Source organism: Vulpes vulpes, chromosome 13 (genome assembly GCF_048418805.1).
Source record: "Vulpes vulpes isolate BD-2025 chromosome 13, VulVul3, whole genome shotgun sequence".
NCBI lineage: Eukaryota > Metazoa > Chordata > Mammalia > Carnivora > Canidae > Vulpes > Vulpes vulpes.
Window position 1 is genome coordinate 117,532,886 of NC_132792.1, and position 19,415 is coordinate 117,552,300.

Here is a 19,415-nt window from a genome sequence, read left to right on the forward strand (position 1 = left end):
CAATCTGCTAGAGAACAGAATTTTCTCCGGGAAGAATCAGAAAATCTGATTCTGAGAGATAGAGTTACAATATGTATATGAATACAAAACGACAAAAAGCCCAAGCACCAGGGGCTCCAAGAGGAAAGGTGTCTGCAATTCAGATCAGCTGGTCCAGGAGGCCTCCAGAGGAAGCCATCAGGGACGCCCGCAAGGGACACCTGCTCGGCCTGTCTTCTGAGCACAGGGCGCCTGCGCTGCCACAGCCACAGTTAAGCCCCTGCTTCTGTCAAGAGGCTCAGAACCCCAGGAAGAACATGGCAGCTCAGCTCTAATGTACGTTTCTTCTTCCAGCCCCTGCGTTGCTGTGTAGGACCTGGACCAGGATCTGAAATGCCACATCTTTACTTTCAATGACACAAATAAAATGATATAACTGTCCAGGGAACCAGTGTGGAGAAAGCACAATACTGAGCATACAATAGAAGCTTAATAAATACCTAATGCATCAGGTTTGCTTTCAAGATGGTGTTTTGTTATACATTTGTCACCATTGCTGGGAATGGGCCAACAAACATTGAGTGCACATGGAAAACTTGACAAGGCTTTTTAGCATTTATTAAAATTAGGATAACTGCTATATTTTGTAGAATAAGTTTAAAAAATAAGCTTTCACTTCTAGAATGTTGAACTAAAAATAAGTTTAATAAATGAATTATTTGTATATGGAAGATAATAAATATTTGTTGAATGGAATTGGAACTAATAGATGCTAAAAATTTTTAGAAATCTGGACTAAAGATGTCACACATGAACTAATATACATTTTTAAAATTCTATCAGTATTTAAAAAACAGACACCCTATTAATAAAGTCATTGAGATTCAGTAAGAAAAAGTTCCTCTCAAATTTTTTAAATCAAAGATCACACAACTGTTTGGCTACAACCTTAATTGAATAAAGAAGCAGGTATTTACTAACCATAATAATAAAATGATAACTAAGAACTAGAAAGATACACTTTCCTAAAAATGAACCAAATCAACCTTTTTCATGTATTTAAAAGAAGCTACAAAAGTGAACTTTTCATGGATGGCAGCGCACTTGCATCTGGATCAGTTCTGAAAGCCACACAGCAAAGCCAGAGACAGAAGCACCTGCTCAGCTGTCATTCTTGGCCACTTGCTGGGGCCTCCTCACAGAATGCCAGTCTCATGGTTTATTTTTATTTTCACAGTAAGTAAACTGGCAATAGAAGTTCACAATATCCATAAGGATGATAATACTATGAGTATTAATTTAATATCTTAAGGAGTGGTAGAGGAACCTCAGTCTTCAAAACCATTTGTTTACAATGTGAACTGGTCATTCTGCAAAGAGCCGCTGCAGGTGTTATAGACCCAGTTCAGGCACTCAGATCCTTAGGACAGAGGTACGTATATTTAAAATTTACTCTGAAATACAAGGTAAATCTAATGGGGGGACCAAAATTAAAAACCATACCCTAACAACTGAAATGTCTGAAGGTGAAACGAAAGATTTAGAAGCTCTGTATAATTATGCAATAAGTTGAGCTGTGCAAATTTTCAGATTTTTAAAAAATCAAGAATGAAATCATTATTTTATTCTATAATTCAGAATTATAATGCTACCAATGCTTAATCTATATTGCTGATTCTTCAATCAGGGGCATCTTCCTTCTTACTTATGTTTATATTGATGATAACGGTGAAAAAGTCCACAGAGATGGAGGAAACATAAACTTTCTTAGAAGGCTGAGCAACAGAATAATCTCTTGAGAGTTGAATTTCCATGGACTCCAGAGCTGAAGCAGGACATTTTCTCCAAGTCGTCCACTGTGCACTTGTTTTCCACTATTCATCCTTTTTCCCCAGGATGGATCCGTGATACATGCTTTTCTGGTCCACATGACCATTTTTTATTGCCTTACATAAAAACCAATTGCATTTTTGTCGGTTTGTTTAGAGACCAGGTGTTCAGGTAAAAACAAGTACATTTTTGGAAAACCTTAATATTCCCGGACTCACCCTCCACCTGCCTACTCCAGAGAGAGGAGGCACCTGGTAAATTATGACTTCTTATTGCAGAAAAGCCACTTGGTCAGTAACCAAGTGTCACAGAATGGATGTAAGGCCAAAGATTTTGACTTCTGGACGGAGACACCCACTTCCCAACAATGACTGCAGCGTAGTCTCATCCCCTGCTGCTGGCTGGGTGCTGACACCCTTCTCAGGGGGGTGGGGGTGACCAGCCAGGGCCGTTGCTGGCGGGCTCTCTAGTGAAGCTTGCTATGCACAGGGTGGAGTAAGCTCATGTGTTCTGCCCCCTTGAAAGGCAGCTTCTCGTTGGAATAGTAGTGTACAACCTCAGGGATGCTGTCGAAGACTGCGCTTGTCTGGTTCAGTGTGTACTTGTTGTCCTTGGTCTGGGCCACTATGATGTGGACACACCCTTGACTAGTCCTAGACCAAAACAAAACCAAGGAGGAGCCATGAATGAGGTGGCCAGGGGTCCCTCCCCACTGACAACCGTGTTGGCCAGTCACGGTTGACTGGCAGTCTTGCCCGTCCTGTCCCTGGAGCGGTCACAGATGCCAACAGAAACACACTGTGCAGTCTAGGGGGATCACAGAGGGCCTTGAAGTCCTTGGCTATGGTGGGGCATCTTGCGTTGTTTGTCCTTCATACACACAAGGCATCAGGGACTGGACCAAAAAAGATGAAGAAAACCAAAGCCCAGTTCCCCTGTCTTCTGAATTGCCAGATTACAAATGTGAGGTTTAAACCCACCTTATTAAAAAAAACAAAAACAAAAACAAAAACAAAACCTTCTTGGTCATGGGACAAGGACACATAAGGTTTACTGCCCTCGTCCCTCCCCCAGATAATATAGTAATAACAACAACAACAACAACAACAACAACAAAAACCAACCCAGTTTCCTCCTCCCTCCCTTCCCACCCCCACATTGGAAGGCTGTTCTAGTTGTATATTAAGGCCCAAGATCTACCCCACAAGCCCTGTTTCAGGAACACGGCAGAGCTATTCCTGGTATTGTGTATCTGCTGGCTGGCCCTGCTCTGCAAGCCACGTTGCTCAAACACCCCCAGCCTGTCTGATTGTTTCAGCTGCAGGGGCTTAGTTAGCTTCCTCAGGAAGGAAACTCTGGTAGGGCTTTGACAATGATCCTCCAACACAGCACCGCTGAGCCCACAGGGCAGCGAGAATTTCCATAATACAAGCTCCACCAGGCCCCTCGTGCAAGAATGAACGTTCTGGTTCAATTAAACAGGGAAGTAACAGCAAGTCAGCGTTTCCTCCTTCCCCACAAGAAACTGGTATCAAAACTGCACATGGCATTTTGACATCAAGGATCTGAAAGTCACAAATGCTAGAGAATAAGAGAACCACCAATCTGTCTCGTTGGAAACTCTCTTTTTGTCTTATGGATTCTCTCTGCTGGACCTCATGGGTCAGGGAACGTTCAGCACAAACAGGGACAAGAGAGGCCCGCATTATCACAGGAGACTATGGGGCATCTACCTCCCTCCCAACGGGCTCGCCAACCTGAGCCTCTCACATCCCACGGTTCCAGCAAGGGCGCTGCGTCTCCTGGCAATATGCACCCTGAGAACCCCCATCACACTGGGTCTTTTCTGACAGGTCCTGTGCCTGAGATGAAAGGCCACTGGTTATGCTCCTCACCCCAACCGCCCCCTTCCCTGCCCCCTCTGTGGAGCCCCACGCAGCTCCCGCACTCACTTCAGTGCAATGGAGTACTTGCTGTTCCCCGACTCGCTGTTTCGAACCAGATAACCAGCTTCTTTGCAGGGCTGGAGTCGACTCTCGGCCTCTGCACGGGTGATGGCACCATGATACCAACTGTAAAGGGGGAGGCACCATTGTCAAAATACAGACCCCGACAGGGCCCCGCTCCACAGAGGACTGTTTCTAATGCAGTTCTGGGGGAAGCTCAATAGCCTGATCTGGACCCTGCTTCATGTTCAGACAAGACAAGGTACAGGTGTGGGTGATCCTGGGCACAAAACCTATCGATCCTGTGAAAGGGACTTAATAGAGCTGGTGTCATTTAAGTGTTCAGTCTGTACCAGAAAATGAAATTTAAAGCCAGGCTCTTAGGATGCAGTGCACTTTCTATTCTGCACAAAATGGGCTTTGGAGACGGGTTTTCACTAATAATATTAGCCCCACCCAGACGTGAACTCATGAACAAAAATAATCCTGTGACATGGGCGAGGTTCCCCCACCTCGGGGGCAGGCCCCAGCCCTCATGTGGGGCGTGTGGGAGGAGGACACTCACGGCTGCTTCCCCAGTGGCAGGGCTGGGTCCACCCTCTCGCCCTCGCTGTGGTCTGAGGCAGCTGGCTTCAGGATCTTCTGCGTCCAGCTTTTCTGCCGCTGGTGCTGCTTCACTGTGTCCTCCTTGACGGAAGGTCGGTCAGAGCCTTCAAACTGGACTGGAAAGAGGGCTCGTTCACCTCAGAGCCCCCAGGGCGGCCCGTGTGCACATTGGAAAAAACACCCCCTTGCCTGGCTCAGCTTAGGAAGGAAGCCCCATCATAACAGCAGGAGTGCCCTGCAGATACCCTGACCGCAGATGTCCTCCATGGCCACCTTCCTGGGACATGCCCATCTCCCATGTGGGGAGATGCGTGGGGTGGGGGTGCCAGGACACATGGGCATGTACTTCTAAAAACTTCTACTTCAATATATTTAGAAAAAAAAAAGCAAGAGCATCTCATTCTATGAAACCAAAGAAGCAGTTTTTACTATGAAATCATTAAAACAGAGAACTGCACTTGGAAGCAAAACCTATGGGATGATAGCCACTCTGGCACCTGGGCCGGACAGAACACAGACGGTCTGGAGCCGCAGGGGCTGGCGTCTGCGGGAGAGCCAGTGCCCATGGGGCCACAGGCCACGGGACTCAAGCCGATGGCCTCCGGTACTAGCAGTCAGGCATCCTGCCCCTCTATGCTCCGGCCATAGCAGCCTGCTCTATCAGGGGATGGAACGGGCATCCCTCTTTTAAATCCAAGGAAAAGGAGGGTCTGTGTTCCTAAGGTTTCAGCTGGGCAGAAAAGCTACACCCTGGGAGAAGCAAAAGGAAGAATATCCCTCCCTCTACTGACCCTGCTCATTAACCCCCTCTGCCGTCATTCTCAGAGAACAGATTCCCGTAGGACGAAAAAACAAGCGAGTTCGGCAGGCCCCCAAGCACCGTCCGTGATGTGCTGACCCAGTGTTGCCATCGTCTAAGGAGAAACGTCGTTGGCTCTGAGGGGGAGCACCACGGAGGAGCTGGTAAGAGCTGCTCCAACCTCAGAGCCTGAGGGGCAGGCAAGCAGGCAGCCATCGGACTGGGAGTTTTCAGCCGCCAAAGGCACAGGTGCAATCTCAGGCCCCCAGATGTGCAGGCGCAGGGGCCGCAGGGAGGAAGGCCAGGGGAGTGCGGGGCGGGGGACCCTCACCTGACAGTGCCCGCGCAATCTGCTCCTTCTTCCACTCCCAGGGCTGTTCGTACTCGGCCGCTGGCCTCTCATCCTCCACAGGCAACCGTGCCCTCCGGTCAGGAGCTGCATCTGCTGGCTCGTAGGGCGTGTCATACAGCTGGGGAGGCTTCCCCAGGAGCTCCTTTGAGCTCCGTCTCTTGGCCAAAGTCTCCGTTTTCGCGCTGTTCTCGCCCAGCTCACAGGCACCCTCAAGCAGCTGGAGAGCCTTCACCAGAGGGTCCTTTGAACCTCGGCGTCGGATTTCTGAAAACACACCACAGACCAAACCTTCACAGGAAAAGGCCTAGGAAGCCCCTAATGAACCGAGCTCCCGCTGTCTGGATAGAGGTGGCAGAGAACACGGAGCTCACTCCATAGTGTGCCCAACACCTTCCTCCAGGCACCTGAGCCAGGTACGCAGCTGGGCCCGACGAGCAGGAAGCACCTGAACACACGTGCCTCTGGGGCCCCCAGCTGCGAGCGGGAAGGGACATGGCCACAGGGTACCTGCCCCATGGCCCTGGGGTGCCACTGGCCTAGAAAGCTGAAACCATAGTATTGTAAGAAGAGCTGTCTGCCGTGTTCCCAGCACTGGGCCACATAACCTGAGGGCAGATGTTTAACTACGCTGGATGGAGTTCTGGACTTCTAGGTGGTTTCAAAAGACTGGGAGCCAGACACATTCACAAATAATACGTGACAGGCTGATCACTGCAGGATGAAGAGAAACAGCTAACATCGTCTCGGGTGCACTGATTTTCACAACTGCCCGACAAGGCGGGTACCGTTATTTCCCTAATTTTACAGAAGAGAAAGTTGAAGTGCAGAGTTTAGGGTAACCGTCCAAACCCAAATGTGGCAGAGCCTGGATGCAAGAGCAGGAAGCTGGGCTCCAGAAGCCACTGCGCTTGGACTGACTCCAAGTGGAAGAGAAATGGAAGGTGGGTTTACTGTGACAGAGGAGGTCACTTCCAGGGGAGGAACCTGCCTGAGTGGAGATACAGGGCGGGGACCCCAGGGGGAAGCGAGAGAGGGGCTCAGAGGACAGAGGCCAGGAGGGAACATGGGGCCAGGGAGCAGGAGGGTAGACATGCCACGCTCCAAATGCACAAGTTGTAAAGGCAAGGATAAACAGTTCAGGATGCTCCACATGCCATACATCTTATGCTGTGTAACAGGTCACATGGAGGGATCCCTGGGTGGTGCAGCGGTTTGGCGCCTGCCTTTGGCCCAGGGCGCGATCCTGGAGACCTGGGATCGAGTCCCACGTCGGGCTCCCGGTGCATGGAGCCTGCTTCTCCCTCTGCCTGTGTCTCTGCCTCTCTCTCTCTCTCTGTGTGACTATCATAAATAAATAAAAATAATAAAAAAAAAACAGGTCACACGGATTATGTCTGTGTTTCATTGGAAGTAAAGGATCCAAAAACCAAGCAGCAGCTAAGCTGCCTCAGCAGCAGGCTGGAGCCAGCAGTGTGTGGGACTGGCCAGCTTGGGATCCACAGGCCTTAGAGCTGGAGCCTGGCCCCAGAGTGTGCTGCATTTCTTCTAACCGCCCACCACAAGGCCTCCAATCCGCCCACCTGGATACAGTCTAGAACCTTCCTAAGTGCAAGCACCTCGGGGCACTGCTCCAGCCCTGTGAGCTCTCAACAGTCTACCGACCAGGTGCAGGTGGCTTGGCACAGCCCCCAGGCCCAGCAGTGAGTCTCCAGAGTCTGTGGCCGTGTGGGGACTCCTTCCCTATCCTCTACATAGGAGGAGGTTGCTGCTATCGTCCAGGTGGGCGGAGGGAGAAGTGTCAGCAAAGAAACAGAGGGAGAGGCCAGATGAGCACGAAAGGACCAGTCACTTGAAACAGGCTTGGCGACATTGGGGAGTAGACTTACTGACTTCCGTCCCAAGGATGGGATGACAAATGAAACATTCAAGGTAAAGTAGGAAAACCAGGACCCTAAATCCAAAAGGGTTACACTGGCTTCAGGATTAGGTTCTAATTCTGAAGGGGCCCCGAATGTAGCTAGCTCCAACCCGACACCTCACATCCATAGCTTGCCAGAGCGCCCTGATGCCTAGCCCGTCATCAGAACCCCAATTCAGCAGCTCTAGGGCCCAGGATTCTCCTGGGAAGCGAAGCCCCAGAAGCACCTGCACCCTTCCTGGGCCCCAGAGCTCCCATCTGAGCCTTCCCTCCACGGCCATCCTGTCATTGGACAGGGGCTCCCCCAGGTCTGAATCCCCCACATCCAAGTGGTGTCTGGAGCTGTCTGATGCCCTGCTGAGAGCCGGGCAGGACACAGGGCTGCCTCTCTGTCCTGCCTCTTGACTTTCAATCCTAACCCTCCTTTCCATTATTCTAGTTACAGAGAATGAAAAACACTCTGCTCCTGGTCTAGTAAGATAGGGCTGGAATTTTTTTTAAAAAGAACGTTTCTATAAAGCTAAGAAAGAGGAAAAAGAAAACACAAAATAATTGAAAGGGTGAATTTAGAAATTTTAAGTTTCTGATCAAAACCCAAGTCTGTCCTTGGTCTGGGCTGCCTGGTTGCCGGGGGGGTCACCTTTCCCACGGTCCTCACCTCTGCCCCAGCTGAAAGAAACGGAGACTTGATTCCAACCTTAAGACTGGAGTCCAGATCCCTGGGTGGCTCAGTGGTTTAGCACCTGCCTTCAGCCCAGGGCCTGATCCTGGAGTCCCGGGATCGAGTCCCACATCGGCTCCCTGCATGGAGCCTGCTTCTCCCCCTGCCTGTCTCTGCCTCTCTCCCTCTCTCTCTCTCACGAATAAATAAAATCTAAAAAAAAAAAAAAAAAAAAAAAAAAAGACCAGAGTCCTGATCACCAGGAAATTTCAATGTTTGTGTTGAAACGATGGTCAATAATTAGGACCTTGGGTTGTCATCACGTATGTGTGTGCAGGAGGGGAGGCCCTGCCCTCCTCGTCTTTGGGTTGGCCTGTGAGCCCAGTCCCCGGGGAGCGTGTGGCCAGCCATGCTCCTTCCTGGGATGGCCCTGGGGTGGAACAAAATTTGCGAGGTATTATCACCTTGAAAACAATGTTTAATTAGGGGAAAGCAGGGCCTGAGCACACCGTCCCCTCCCCGGCCCCGTCCACCCCAGCACCTGGCTGCCCTCTGCCTGTGGCGCCATAGAAACAGAAACAATTCTGGAGCCACGCTCCGACCTTCCTGGGGGAGAGCAGCCCCTGACGTGGAGAGCTAGCTCTGAGAGGAAACAGGGCTGAGGAGGAGGAAACAGCCAGAGGAAGCTACGCCCCGGCTCTGCTCCGATGATAGAGGCCATTTACCTCGGCGACAACACACCGTGGTGGCCGTAGATAAACACCACCTGCTGGGCTGGCCTGGGCCCACGCAAGACCCTTACTAAAGCTGACAGCAGTTGGCAATTACTATTCCTCTACACTTGTCTGCAATTCTCTTGGAAAATGCAGTTCTCTCTGGAGTGTCTAAGGAATGACTCCATGCATTGGACATGCGTGCACCAGGTGTGTTACACCAGCATCTTCGTGAAGCTATCTGTGTGATGCACTGAGAAATGTGTGAGCCCATTTTCACAGGTGAATAAATTGAGGCCGTGCGTGGTCAGGGGAGCCGTTTATTGCCAGCTCCCCAGGCCCCTGCCTTTCCACCCCAGAGTTCACACAGAATGTTAATCACATTTCTATAATGCACCTTTCCCGTCCCATCTCACAATGCTTGCAAAACGATAAACTTACAGACTCAGAGGCTGTTTTTCCCTCAGAATCAGAAAAGGGCTATTTCAAGTCAAAAATCTTTTAAAAAATATTTTATTTATTCATTCATGAGAGACACACAGAGAGAGGCAGAGACATAGGCAGAGGGAGTAGCAGGCTCCCTGCAGGGAGCCCGATGTGGGACTCGATCCCAGGACCCTGGATCAATCACAACCTGAGCTGAAGGCAGACGCTCAACCACTGAGCCACCCAGGTGCCCTTGGTCACATCTTTCATTAATACTCTCATTTTTTATTTAAAATGAATAGGGGCACCTCGTGGCTCAGTTGGTTAAGTGACCAACTCTTGATTTTGGCTCAGGTTGTGATCTTGGTTCAGGTCATCTCAGGGTCATGAGATCGAGCCCCAACTTGGGTTCCAAGCTTAGAGGGGAGTCTCTGTCCTCTGCCCCTCCCCTAGCTCTCCCTAAAAAATAAATGATTTGAATATTTCCTTATCAAATAAATCTAAAGATCTGAACAAAAGCAGATATAATCTAGGAGCCCTGAAATTCAAAGTTTTACAAGGGAAGTATAGACAAATTAGATAAATCAAAAAGTCTATTTTTTTTTTCCAAAACGGATTTTTTAAAGGGACACCCCAACACTGAGGTCATCCTTTAGATTTGACTATTTGGACAAGCCAACAAAAACCATTTGTAGGCAAAAATAAAACTTAAAATCACCTGAGACATGGTATGGCAAGTAAAAGCAGACACGGATGACCCAATGTCTGCACTCTTCACGCGGACACATTGTGGAATGGTTCCGAACTTCGGCACCCTCACTGCGGGCTGGCGACTTCTACCACCACCATACAGAGCTATAGGATTTAGGCAGCTGGATGGTAAGCCTGGCACCAACATACAGGATGCCAGCTTGGAAGCAGTTTTCCTACCAAACGATATGGTCTCAGCAGATGGCTCAAGACCCTTCCGGTGCTAAAGTTTTCATTTGGCAGCCAGAACTCATCATGCTCAATAGATAGAATATTTCTGCTAATTATTTAGCTAAAATGTACTTAAGCAGAACAACAGAGAGGTTTACAATAATACTGCCTTATATTCATAATCCTATCTTTTTATGAACAATCCTTTGGGTAAATCTAAAAGAGGATTTATTCATAAATGTATAGATTCTTTAGCTTTTAAAGTTAAGAGCAAAGTTTTGGGGGGGATCCAGGGAGTCTGGCTCCCATAGTTACTGGACCACAGGAAGTTAATAAATGCCTTTTCTGTCTATTCGTCTGTTGCCTGATGCAGACGGTGATTCTCACTCTGTATTTCATGGCACTTGCACTTCTCCAGGACATATTTCCTTGTCTGTTTGCCTCTTGGGTTGTAAGGTCGGATCACAAGGACTTGGGTCACGTGGGTCTTGTTTCCTGGATGCCCAGAGCCCAGCACAGGGCCTGGTACATGATAAATAAATACCTAACAAGTATTTGTTAGATGTTGTAAGATAATATTATGAACAGCATTGAATCAGGTGTGCTACCCCCACCTCGTGGGGGCCAGCAAGGCAGGACAGGGGCTGGTGTTTGCTAAGGCCTGTTCATGTCCTGAAAAATGCCCAAATTAAAGAAATGTCTCTAATGTTTTCAAGAAATAAGAAACATTTCTGAAATTGGACATGACAACCAAGCATAAAGGAGCAAACTGAAAAGGTAGAAGGTTAAAAACAAAAACAAAAACAAAACAAAACAAAAATCCCCAGCAGCATATCTTTTATTTCCAGCTTCCGATAAACTCACTTCCTGTTATTCTGTCCAGCTGTGGGGTGTGTGGGTAGAATAGGAGGTGTATTCTCTACTGATCTGAGACAGACTCTTTGATATAGATTTTAAAGGAGACAAATTCATGGATTTTCTTAAAACAAAATAAGCTATCAATTTTTTAAAAAATTAGTAGTTTAGATGTTTAATAAATTTATTCTCCAATTGGATAATCTTACATTCCTAAATAAATGTATTCACAGAAATTGTAAACAGAGGGGGACACCTGGGTGGCTCAGTGGTTTAGTGCCTGCCTTTGGCCTAGAGCGTGATCCTGGAGACCCGGAATCGAGTCCCGCGTCAGGCTCCGTGCATGGAGCCTGCTTCTCCCTCTGCCTGTGTCTCTGCCGCCCTCTCTCTCTGTGTCTTTCATGAATAAATAAATGAAAACTTTAAAAAAAATTGTAAACAAAGCCTGGCACTTAATAAATGCTCAAATATTAACCACTATTATTATCATTACATTTACTTCATGTTGGACGATTCTGACTTTTCAGTACAACTGTCTTCATGAGTCTGAGTGGAAAGATGCCTTACTCACGTGGAAAGCATGAAGTGCGTTTGCTTACACCATTTCCAACATGGGCAGAGACGACATGGTATAGGAGGCAGACCACTCGATCGGGAGTGGGGAGATCTGGGTTCTGATTTCTGCTTTATCTTAAAAAGTCTATGAGCACAGGCAAGTCAGAGTCTCTCTGACTCTGACTCATTTACATCTCAAAATGTAAATGGCATTTTGTACGAAGGGGAGTCTCCTGGAGTCCATAAGCACCAAGTCTTGTGGGGATTATATAGGGGGGAAAAAAGCAGGGCATTTCCCCCTATTATCAGTGTGGCCTCAGAAATAAACAGCTGGGACAGTGTAGATAAACTACTTATTCTGGTAAAAGAGAAAGAGAAGAATAAAAACTAAAGGACAAAAGAAAAATAAATCAAAATTAAGTCTTCTTTTCTTTTATAGAGTATTTTTTCCCTTAATTTCATGTAAAACTAAATCTTTTCCCCTATTTCTTTCAAAGCCTCTGATATTTTTTAAAATTCTGACTAAGTTCATTTTCACTTCCTTTCATTTACAGATTTCATTAGAGGTCACAGTCCAGTGACCTTCAGGGTCACAGACTGGCCAGGGTACACCCTCCCAGAGCGCAGTCTTATCTCTGTGAGCAGGGAAGCAGGACGCGGCGCCCCTTTCCTGCTGTGGCTCATTTTCATTCTAAAGCCTGCCCTGACCCTTCCAGGATGCTGACTTCTCTGTACTCACCGCCTTGGACCATGCCTGTGAAGCCTGTGCCCTGACAGCTTTTCAATCTGTCTCTAAATGGGGGGGACAGAGTCTTGAGCATGTGGCCGAGTCCTTCTCCAGGCACGAAACACTCAGAGAAGGGAGCAATGCTCAGCTCTCAGAAAAACATTTGTCACTATGGATTGAAGACCATTTAAGAAAAAACTGGGTGAATAAACTATTTACTCTAAATTCCACAAATATATCTAAATAACTTAGTTCATGTTATTTTTAAGTATCATATACATGACCTTAAAGAGAATTATGAATAAAAGGGAAAGGTCTAACACTAAAAATGACAGAGTGAGGGCAGCCCCGGTGGCACAGCGGTTTAGCGCCGCCTGCAGCCCAAGGTGTGATCCTAGAGCCCCAAGATGGAGTCCCACATCAGGTTCCTTGCATGGAGCCTGCTTCTCCCTCTGCCTGTGTCTCTGCCTCCCTCTGTGTGTGTTTGTGTCTCCCATGAATAAATAAATAAAATTAAAAAAAAAATGACAGGGTGATTGCTCTGCTCAAGTGAGAATGTTCCGACCTGAAAAGCTACAGGATCAGTTGAGTTTGATTTTAGGAGGTTTGCATTGCATGGCTCAGCTCACACTGATTAGTATTTAATTTTTTTGCTCCAATGTTGTAGAGCTTCTTGAGAAATCAATCTTCCACTGTTAATGCGGGGTCATGTGCGTACCTTCCAACAACATGAAATCCTCTAAGTGTGTATTAGTTCCTCGGCATCTCGAGAGTCTCAACTTCCATGACGAATGTCAAAGCTTTCAAAGTGGCCAAGAAATGCATATAAACAATCTCAACACTGAACGTCACGTTCTAAGCAAACTCACAAGTATCATTTTGCACAGAATCAGAAAAACTTTAAAGATCCTGCAAATTCTGACACCAAAGGATATAAAACCATAAAGGAAGTTAACTAGATATTTTGACCTTACTTCTGGGTCCGACTTCTCTTACTTCCAGTCAACAAGGTCTGGTTCAGCCCTTTTATCCCTCTTCCCCAAACACGCAGGTCAGCAGCTGTCACTGCCAGCGTGTGAGACTTGGGTCCACCCATGTTCCCAGTTACAAACCTGTTATCATTTGCTGTGCGTCATAGGGCTCCATGTAGCCATCATTCTCTCCTGCTCTCTCTGCGTCCCTTTGACCCTTCGTCCTTTTGGCATCATAAGGGTCAGCATAGTCTTCTAAAATGATGACCTTAAGAGAACCAGAGAGGAGAGCTGCCGGGTTATCAAGCACCAGAATGGCTGCTGGTATCAAGATGGTGACTACTGGTCTGCAGACTTGAGTCAAGGTTTCCAGCCAGCTGTAAATGGCATTTGCACTGGATCATGTAACTATCCACATTATCAAGTGGGCAAACATCTGACTGATTCTGGTGGTATAACTGACTGGCCACCATTTACCCAAGCTCTTGCTTGTGCCCCAGCATCTCTCCATCCAGCTCTCTCCCAAACAGTAATGTGTTTGCTGGCGGCAGGGTGGTGGGGTGGGGGGTGGGAGTGGAGGACGGTGTCACCGTAGAGCAGAACAAAATGAACTTAGTCTACCAGCTTCCCCATAATTTTGGTCTTTTTAATGCCAACCTGGTGAGCAATCTAGATGCAGGTCAGCCGGTCATCCAGTGACTACTGAGTGTCTACCAGCCTGGCGAGAGCCCGTTTCTTGCCTGTTAACACCTCCAAACAGAAAGCTTCACAATAAGAAGTCTAAGAACTAGTCAGACCTGAGGAGAACCAGGGGAGTCCTCGGTTCAATAACTCATAGGCAGACAGATCCTCACAGTCAGAGTTTTGGTTAGCATTTGCGGCAGAGAGCCTCTAACCTTCCAAACACAGAAAGGTACCCAGAAAGGTGGTGTGTGATCAGTTCTGTTGTTCAGTGTGGGTGACAGTCCAGGCTAGGGAGCCTGAGCTTCACAGGCTCTTCTGAGGGAGGAGTTGTTTTGTGGGAATTATATGGGAAACAAACAGCACAGCCCTTGACCTGTTATCCATGTGGCTCCACCGCAAACAGCTGGGAGGATAGAAACAACCTATTGCGGCCAAAGAGGACAGAAATCAGAACAGAAGGGCAAGAGAAGGTGAATCAAAATGAAGGGAGGAAGCTGCAGGTCTTCCTTCAACGTCCGATCACACTTGCCAGACAGTTTGTGGACACACAGAGAAGCATCACTGGAGCTAGCTGGAGAAATTCAGAGGAACAGAGAGAAATGAGGAGAGGGGCCAACCTGCCTGGAAGCGGATGGCCTACAAAATGGCGGACACCCAGGAGGGATGCCCAGCAGCCACCGCAGAGCACCTGAGCAGCCCTCACTCCTCCACACGTGTCCTGCATTCCCAGGAACAGAGGGCTGCGGAGTGCAGCTCTCGCCCATGGCTGCACGGTGCTTAGATGGAGTCCAAGAGTCAGGGAGACTGCTGGCTAATATGTGGGTGAGCTGGGTCCTTGGTCATCTTTCTACCTCTCCCCCACCCTGGTGCCCAGCACAGCACAGGCACCCTGTAAATATCTGTGGAAAGAAGAAGTGGGGATATGAAGTGCCCAGTGTAGACACACATGGCATGTGCCTGCAGGGCATGCTGTGTGTTCCAGCCCAGGCAAGAGAAAGCTAAGGTTCCTATGACAGGAAGTGATAGCCTGGGCTGGGGTCTGGAAGCTCCTCCTGATTTCTGGGGGCGCCTGGGGGGCTCAGTCAGTGAAACATCTGCCTTCGGCTCAGGTGATAATCCCAGGGTCCTGGGGTGGAGCCCCACAATGGGCTCCCTGCTCAGCGGGGAGTCTGCTTCTCTCTCTCTCTCTCTCTCTACCTCCACCCCTCCACCCTGCTCATAATTTCTCCCTTACTCAAAAAAAAAAAAAAAAAAAAAAAAAAAAACTTAGATGGAGTGGGTCTCCTCACAGGGTCATGCTCCTTAAGAGCCTCACACTGGACAGCAACCAGAAAACCCCTGGGGCGTAAGAAGCAGGAAACACCTTCTCTTCTGCTGTGTGATTTCCTCAGGGGCATTTCCTGGTCCCACTCTGTACCCTCTGCAGCCCACGAAGCCCTGGGTGGCTTCTCCTTGTGCTGCTGCAAAATAGGCAGGGGAGGAATCAAAGCTGCTGGCACAGCCCAAGAAGCCAGCGCTGGGAAGCGGCACCAGCCTTCCATGGTAGCAGAGGAGGGGCTGGGTGGGTGCGGTCAACCCTTCCCAGAAGCTCTCAAGTCCATAGACTCCTGCTCAAGAAGCATGAATGTATACACAGATCTGGCTCCGCAGTCCCCTGGATCTCGAAATTAAAATAAACCACATTCATCAGGGGGTCAAATTTAACAAAACAAGAATGTCTCAATTACTCTTCTAAACGGCTAACAAAATTAAATGGATAGTACGTTTCCGGAGAGTCGCCCATCCTTAGAACGAGGATTTTTCAAGATAAAAAAGAATGGAACCAGTGCAATGGTCCCTTGTCACCAGATGTTGCAGGGAAGCACACAGTTACCTTCTCGGGGTACAGAGAAGCACGGGGCTCAGTAGGTGCTCTGGGGTCGCTCCCGCTGTGCTCCCGCTGTCCGCTTCGGCGGGGTGTGGCGGAGGGTACGGGGAAGGGGGGTGTCCACGGCGGGCACAGGGGGGCAACGCGGGGGGGCACAGGCGGCCCCCGGGGGCTGCGTTCTCACCGTTTCTGGCTGCCTTCCAATCTTGCCCTTGTCCAGCTCGGAGCCCAGGGAGGCCGGAGACGAGGACGCGGACGAGGAGCAGCTGCTGGTGCTGCTGGCGCTGCTCTTGCCGCTCTTCTCCTGAGCGTCCACCTTGACGAGCCTGCCGATGTAGGAGCTGCAGCCCGCGCTCCTGGCCACGCCCCGGTGCTGCTCGTCGTCCGCTGCCCGCGAGTTCTTGCGGCCCTTGCCCGCGGCCGCCTGGATCAGGCCCTGCAGGCTCTCCCGGGGCGGCCGGCTGTCCCTGGGGGCGCCGACGCCCGCCCTGCCGCTCCCCAGCTCGGCCGCCGAGTTCTTACGGCCCTTCCCCGGGGCCGGCCCGGCGCCGCCCGCCTCCGAGTTCTTGCGCAGTCGGCCTCCGCCGCCACCGGGCCGGGCGCGCTCGGACGCCGTCTTCAGGTTCAGCGGGAACTCTTTGAACCACCGGGCCGCCATGGGGGGGGGCCGCGGGGCAGGCGGGCGAGGGGCGCGGCGCACACGCGGAGGGGCGCCAGGGGCCGAGGCCGCCTCATTCCCCGGGGCTGTTCCGCGTCCCCGGCCGGCCGGCGCGCAGCCCGGCGGGGTGGGGCCCGGGGCCGGGCTCTGCGGGGCGGCGGGCCGCGGGGCGTCCGGGCTCTTCCCACCCTCCCTGGCCCCCCGAAGCGGGACAGCCCTGCCCACCCTCGCCGGGGACACACGATCGGCGCCGCGACGGACGGGGACCGACGGCGGGCCGCCCACCCTCGGCGGGCCCCTCCCTCGGCGGCTGGCGCCTCCCGCCCAGATCCGCCGGGGTCGGCGCCTCCGGCCGGGGCGCGTGGGGGGGGGGGGGGGCGGAGACGAGCCGCGGCTGCACGTGCCGGCCCGGGGCCCCTGCGGGTCCGCAGCCCCCGCGCCCTCGCCGAGCGGCCCCCGCGCTCAGCCACGAGCCTGGCGCGCCGCCGCGTCCGCTCACCGCGCGAGCCGCAGCCGGCCTGGTGGGGGCGGGGGCGGGGGCGGGGGCGGTACGGAGGGTCCCCGGCGTCCCGGACGATCCCCCCTCCCTTCTGGCGCCGCCCGCAGGCCGCGAGGAGGCAGAGCGCGCAGCCGGGGCGCGGAGGCGGCAGGTGGACTAGCCCGGCCGCGGGGCACACCAGGCTGCGTGGCGAGGGGCGGCGGGACCCGGGCGCTGGAGGCCACTGGGAGGCCGCACCCCCGTTTCCACTCCGGGGGGCAGGGCGCGCGGTTATCCCCGGGCAGCGGCTTGCTCTCTCCAGGTGCGTCTGCGAGACTTTTGGTGGGGGTGGTGGGCGGGAGTGGACAGCGGAGACTCCACGTCTGCAGGACCGGGGGCGCTTTACCTTGGAAGAGGCCAACCCTTCCCGTTGCGAAGCCATTACAGACTTTTTAGCTGAAAAAATCTGACCGCGCTGCGGAGGCTCCCGTACTGCGTCCCAAATCCTTGCCATGAGCCACGGGGACTGATTGACCCAGGCCCCCCATCAGCTTCATCTGTGTCCGAGATGCTCTCTGAGATGGGTGGCAGAAGAGGTGCTTGCTGACACCAGCCATTCTTGGAACCGTATCTTGAGTTTTTCTTTAAAAAGCTTTATTGAGATATGATTTACACATAAAATTCACCTGTTTTTAAGTGTGCAAAGGTAGTTAGTATACTTCCAGTACAGCCACCACAATCTACTTTTGGAACATTTCCACCACCCCAAAAGGAAGCCTTGTGCTCATTAGCAATCCACCGCCCCAGCCACTAATCTACATTCTGCCTCTACAACTTTGTTCTGGACTTTTCCTATGATTGGAACAAAACAGTACATGGCCTTCAGTGTCTGGCTTCTTTTCCTTAGCATCATGTTTTTGACATTCATTCATGTTGTAGCATTTATCAATATATTTCCGTTATTTTTTGCTACTAGGTTGTTATGTTACTACATTGTATATATATATATACAACGTCTGATTTATCCATTGTCCACCAGTTGATGAACATTTGGGTTGTTTCCACTTTGGCCATTATGAGCAGTGCTGCTAGGAACAAGTCTTTGTGTGGACATAGGTTTTTCATTTATCTTGGGTAGACAACTGGCAGTGGAATTGCTGGGTCACATGGAATTCTTTAACTTTTTGAGAAACTTCCAAAGTGTTAAAGTAGCTGCACCAATTACATTCCTACTAGCAGTGTGAGGGGTTCCATTTCTGCATATCTTGGACACTGTGTCTTTAGTTAGAGCCCTCTGAGCAGGTGTGACTGGCATCATCATGTCCTTGGCTTGTGTTTCCCTGATGGCTGAAGAGATTGAGGGTCTTCATGTGTGTGTGGGTTTTTTGTTTTTTGGGTTTTTTTTTGGCCATTTGTGTATCTTTGGAGAAATATCTTTCAGATTGTTTGCCCCATTTTATTTTTTATTTTTTTAAATTTATTTTTTGAAGATTTGAGAGTGTGAGAGAGCACCCATGGGAAAGGGGAGGGCAGAGGGAGAGAGTCTCAAGCAGAGTCTGCTCTGAGCTCAGATCCCCACCCAGGGCTCCCATGACCCTGAGATCATGACCTGAGCTGAAACCCAAGAGTCTGGTGTTTAATTGACCATGCCACCCAGGTGCCACTTTTTAATTAGTTATCGTCTTCTTGTTATTGAGTTATATGAGTTCTTTATATATTCTGTGTCTTTTTGGAAACACAGATAGGATACTACTCCAGACCAGGCAGGAGAGTAGAAGCTCGTGACCTTGTATTTCTGTGGTCTAGATTAAAACACAGGCTTCTCCACTGATGAGCAGAGATCAGAGATCTTGGACAAATTGGCAGGTTGTCCTGTCCAAGCACTGGGGCTTCACCTGCACCATGGGTAGTAATGCCTAGATCTTAGGGTTTCAAGAGGATTTAATGAGACTGTGAGAAATCACAGCTTAGCAGACCCTTAAAGGCACCTTTGAAAGATTTAGGGGGGCTTTGCTTGGGAGGTATGGGTGCCAGCCCTGTTCCAGCCCACAGACTTCCAGGGATTACTGGGAAATTGACCCTCGAACAGCTGGGCTGATTCAGCCCATGAACCTCTCTATTCATCCATATCGTTATCTTCTGATCACCTTCACTACTTCAGCTCTGTTTTCCTATGGTTGCCACTGAGCACGTGCTTCTTCCCACAGCTGGGAACCATTTAGAGGAATTACCATTTTCTTTCAAAATTTAATCTTATAATTTATATTTCTTCTAAAATAAAAAAAAATCCCTTTAAAATGACTTTGACAGCCTTCTCTGTAGGAAAAGAACCAACTCTTTAGTCACAGACTTTAGTTACCTCAGTATCTTTTATAATCATAAGCTAATCATCTCCTGTCCTTGAGCTTTGCCTTTTCCATCTGTCAAATGGGGAAATAATCCTCCACAGGGTCATAGAACAAGCCTGTG

The 19,415-nt window shown here is 50.0% G+C and overlaps 1 protein-coding gene across 1 annotated transcript; it reads right to left on the bottom strand.

Moving 5' to 3' along the window:
- Positions 1–570: 570 nt before the first annotated feature.
- Positions 571–16,930, bottom strand: SHE (Src homology 2 domain containing E). Its single transcript, XM_025997156.2, has 6 exons — positions 15,995–16,930; positions 13,401–13,527; positions 5,492–5,776; positions 4,321–4,477; positions 3,762–3,881; positions 571–2,462 (listed from the first exon to the last, which is right to left on the bottom strand). The coding sequence occupies exons 1-6, from the start codon at positions 16,466–16,468 to the stop codon at positions 2,276–2,278; spliced, it is 1,350 nt and encodes a 449-aa protein (XP_025852941.1). The 5' UTR covers positions 16,469–16,930; the 3' UTR covers positions 571–2,275.
- Positions 16,931–19,415: the final 2,485 nt, after the last annotated feature.